The 4,153-nt window shown below is 53.6% G+C and overlaps 1 protein-coding gene across 1 annotated transcript in view; it reads right to left on the bottom strand.

The window, feature by feature from the left end:
• The window catches only part of LOC114070475 (SH3 and multiple ankyrin repeat domains protein 3-like), a gene marked incomplete at its 3' end in the record, with an annotated part of 81,688 nt that extends 79,630 nt beyond the window's left edge, over positions 1–2,058 (bottom strand). The window contains exon 1 of the mRNA XM_027907913.1: positions 1,537–2,058. Coding sequence (XP_027763714.1) covers positions 1,537–1,714 — 178 coding nt within the window. The remainder of the gene's footprint in view (positions 1–1,536) is intronic.
• Positions 2,059–4,153: the final 2,095 nt, after the last annotated feature.

Genomic DNA, 4,153 nt, shown 5'->3' with positions numbered 1-4,153 from the left:
GAGGAAGAAGCGACAAATCCTTCGCAGTCAGGCTCCCAGAGCAGCATCCCCGGCAAAACAGGAGGCAGGGAAGGGAAAGGCAAAGAAAATTGCAGGGGAGGAAGAGGAAAATATTCAATTTCTATAAAAGTTCTTAAAGGAGTGGTTCTGAAGTAGCTCAAGGACGACAAAGGATGAGGAGCAAACAGGCAGTACTAGGGCAGAGGAGGTGCTTCATGCCTTAATTGTCAAAGGCTGCTGAAAGGCACTGGATCCAGGAATTAATACTGACAGCATCCCAGAATCCCTGAGGCTGGAAAAGCCCTCCCAGCCCATGGATCCCCCCTGTGCCCCATCCCCACCTTGTCCCCAGCCCAGAGCACTGAGTGCCACGGCCAGGCCTGCCTGGGACACCTCCAGGCCTGGGCACTCCAAACCTCCCTGGGCAGCCAGGGGGGCCTCCCCAGGTCCCAGCACGGGGACAATCCCTGCCCTGGGCCTTTGCCCACTCTGTTTTTGCTCCAGGCTCTGGTCTGAGGGGTTCAGCCCTTTCCCTGGAGTGGGATCTCTTCCAGCAGGATGGGGTTCTCCCCACAGGACTGGGGTTCCACCTCCACACCAGGCACACAACCCCCTGCACCAATTCCTCCTCGTGAGTCAGCAGAGCCCCAGCAAAGGCTCCCGAGCACGATCAGCACTTGTAAATCCAGGAGCGTTCCAGGGAAACGCTGGCAGAGCTTTACCCCGGGATAACTCATCCTGCTGGAGCTGCCAGCGCGCTATGTCTCACATTTCTTCACCGAAACATTCCATTTCCAGCAATATTTAATGTGCCTGAAGCGAACCATTTGCTCTGACTGTTCCTATACCAAGGATTTGCCTCAGTCAACAAAATTCCAGTTGAGCCTGGGACTGAACTGGAGCCCAGCTGCAGTTCAGAGTTACAGCTGCGAGGAAACATTTCCACAGGGTCTAAAACAAACTAAAACTCTCTCACACATAATCTGAACGTGCCACTTGGGCATTCCAGACGGACCCAAACTTGGCAGAAAAGGTCTCTACAAGGTGCTTCCTACCACCAGCACACAAACCCAGGCCCACTGGGGAACAGTTTAGCCTAAAAAAACCCCGAAATGTCGCACTTGGTGTCACTTTTCCGAGTCTGCAGATCCCTCTCTGAGCCTGTTCACACTGACAGTGCCCCTGGAATTGCCCACTCCACTGACATTTGTGCCCCACCTGACGCTCCCCATCCCCCCCCACAGATCAGGGCACTGATCTCCAGCCTGGGGCTGGATCCCAAACAAATGTCCCTCCTGGCTAAGCTCCAACCTGGGCACTCCAGGACTCCAACCCTGGCATTAGAAATCCAAATAACCCCCAGCAAGAGCACCTGAGCCAGGTGTGACCCCGCCCCCCATCGCCTTCAGGAGCATCCAGGGTAACAACGGGGTCTGGAGCTGCCTCTGCCCCCCCATCCTGCCCCACCCTCAGCAGCAAGAGGAGGGAACAGTTCCCACCACATTCCTCATCCACAGCTCCCTCCAAATTCCTTACCCACAGCTCCCACCAGACACCATGGCAGTATCTTCTTGGGAGGAATGTTCATCTCCTCACTTGGTCTTCCTGGGAATGTCATGAGACATAAAAGAGCAGAGGAACTGCAGGATCTCTGGGAAAACCAGCAGGGTGGGAGAGGAAGGTCCCTCCTCGCAGTCTGCCCCCCCAACCCCATCCAGGGATCAGGAAGGATTCGAGGGAAGAGGAGGAAAGACTGGTCTCCAAAGGCCCTTGCGGACTCCCCACGCACAGAGGACAAAGCAAGGAGAGAAAGGTGGAAAAGGACAAAGCGAGGAGGAGGAGAGGAAAAAAAAAAAAAAGAAGTAAAAAAAAATCATAGTTACCTACTTCACGAAGCTGCTCTTCTACTGCGAGGCATGAACGGAAACGGGAGAGAAAAAAAAAACACGGAATGTGGGCACAGCAAAGCAGAGAAAACAGAACAACAGGCAAATGAGACACGGGAGCTGCCTCCAGCTTATTCCTTGGATACGTCTGCACCACGGACAGGAACGCTGGCAGCCCTGGGAGGGCTCAGAAAGCACAACTCCAGCACTGTCGAGGCCGCAGAAGGGCTTTGGGTGAGATAAGCACAGGATGGAGCGACAGGATGGTGCCAGTTCCGGGCCTGGCAGAGGCGGGATCCGGTGGGAGACGCGTCCTGACAAAAATTCCCACCGTGGCAAAACTGTGCCAACCAAAGCTCAGCCAGAGGAATGGGACTGGTGCCATCTGGGACCACCAACGAGCGCCAAACATTCCTACGTGGATTCCTGGAGCTTGGACTGTGAGGGGAACTCGAGAGAAGACCGAGGTTTGGCAGCCCCTGCAAACTCAACACGAGGCCCCAGATCAGGCTGGGCACCCGAGTCAGACCAGGAACAGCCCTTGCAAAGTCAACACAAGACCCCAGAGCAGGTCAGAGTCCTTCCCCTGCTCCAGTGTGGAGACAGCTCTCCATGAACTTCTCCAGCCTGAGAAGTCCATCCCACGGGCAGCAGCTCTCCCGGCCCGGGAGGCTCCGTTATCCCGGTGAACATCAATCCCACGCCAACCAAAGTCTGGCTTTAGAGCTTTCCCCTTTAATAACAGGGCTGTGCTGGCCCCATAGTCAAAAACTGGGACACAACTAAGGTCAAGCTGAGGCACACAGAAGATGCTGACTTGAATTAATGAAGCATTTTCTAATTTTGGACGGTAAATAGGGCCAGCTGCCAGCTCAAGCGCACACCTAAGTGTGTTTCACTGGAATGTCTTCCTAATTTAAGCAGTTCCCAAGCAAAGACAGACCATGTACTCGCTGGCACCCCCCAGATTCCAGCTGGTCACATTTAGAGGTCACCCACAAAACACATTGTAGCCCCTCATTCCTTTGCTGTTGGGTCTGGTGGGAAGACACGTCCCTGCCGCGTCACCAGGCCCTTCTGCAGCCGAGGTGAGGGCAAATCCACTTTGTATTCCCAGGATAATCCCATAAACTATCAGCAAAGAGCCCCCCAAACCCCACTACACCGAGGAGAATGGTGGTACCACCTTGTTCTTGTGCATTTCTAGGGATGTCCCATAATTTGGTCTCCCAAGGGATGCTCAGCCAACAGAGATCCCTGAGAGGAAGGGGGAGCACGAGGAGACCCTTTCCCAGAGGACAAGGCTCAAGGAACCAAACCCTGGGACTGCATACACAGGAGGAAACACAGAAACATCGAAAGCAAACCTTGAAATTAAACTTCAAAAAGAAAGAGGGGGGAAATTTATCTATTTCTTAAAACTACAGGGACTTTTCAAATAGATTTACTGTTTCTATGTCCAGAAGTGTCTCAATAAACACCTTGGTGAAAGGTCTGCACGGACCACCAAGGTGGGACCACCAGGTGCATCCCCTTCACCTGCCCCTGATCCAGAATGTCGAGGCTCTGACGTGCTGAAAGGATTAATTTATCCCAGCGATCTGAACCGAAAAACCTCAGCCTGGAAAATTGTATTTGTAAGTGGATGCTCTTGTGCAGAATTAAAGTGGATATCATTTCTTTGAGCGTAATTACAGCTTTGGGAGTGAATTGAACTCGACTAAATGAACTATTTTAGTGCCGAGTCAGAGGCCACAACCGCTTCGGGCGGGTAAACCGGTCCGTTGTAAAGGGCAGCATCAATCAGCTCTTGCGGGTACACCCGATAAAAAAACGGTGAATTTGGGGATCTCTCGAGTTTCCAAGAGCCACTGAGGTGTTGAGGAGCATGTCCCACACAGAGGTGCTCACTGCTCGTGGCAAATAACACCAACCCCTGGGCTCCAAATTATGATGATCAACAGTTTGAGCCGGACAAGGGCCCAAAAGCCCAGCAGCAAATCCGGGAGTTGGGGGGCAGAGGGAGCCGAGCACGAGCTCAAGGACACTCCCCAAGGGGCCTCCTGGCCTCGTCCAGAGCTCTGGGTGGGGCCAGGAGGAAATCCCAGCTGCTCCAAGTCCAGTCCCAACTCCTGCCCCGGGCAGGTGGGAACAGGCTGGGCACCAGAATATCCACCACAGCTCACATTCCAAAGCCTTCATCCAGGAACGTGCCGTGTGGATCCACGACAATCCCAAGAATCTCTCCCTTACGACTGTTATGCTGC

This window comes from Empidonax traillii, unplaced genomic scaffold (genome assembly GCF_003031625.1).
Source record: "Empidonax traillii isolate 1590-97213 ecotype Southwest subspecies unplaced genomic scaffold, ASM303162v1 scaffold1572:size89801, whole genome shotgun sequence".
Lineage (NCBI taxonomy): Eukaryota > Metazoa > Chordata > Aves > Passeriformes > Tyrannidae > Empidonax > Empidonax traillii.
Note: the sequence above shows the minus strand (reverse complement) of the source record. Positions and strands in the feature narration are given on the sequence as shown.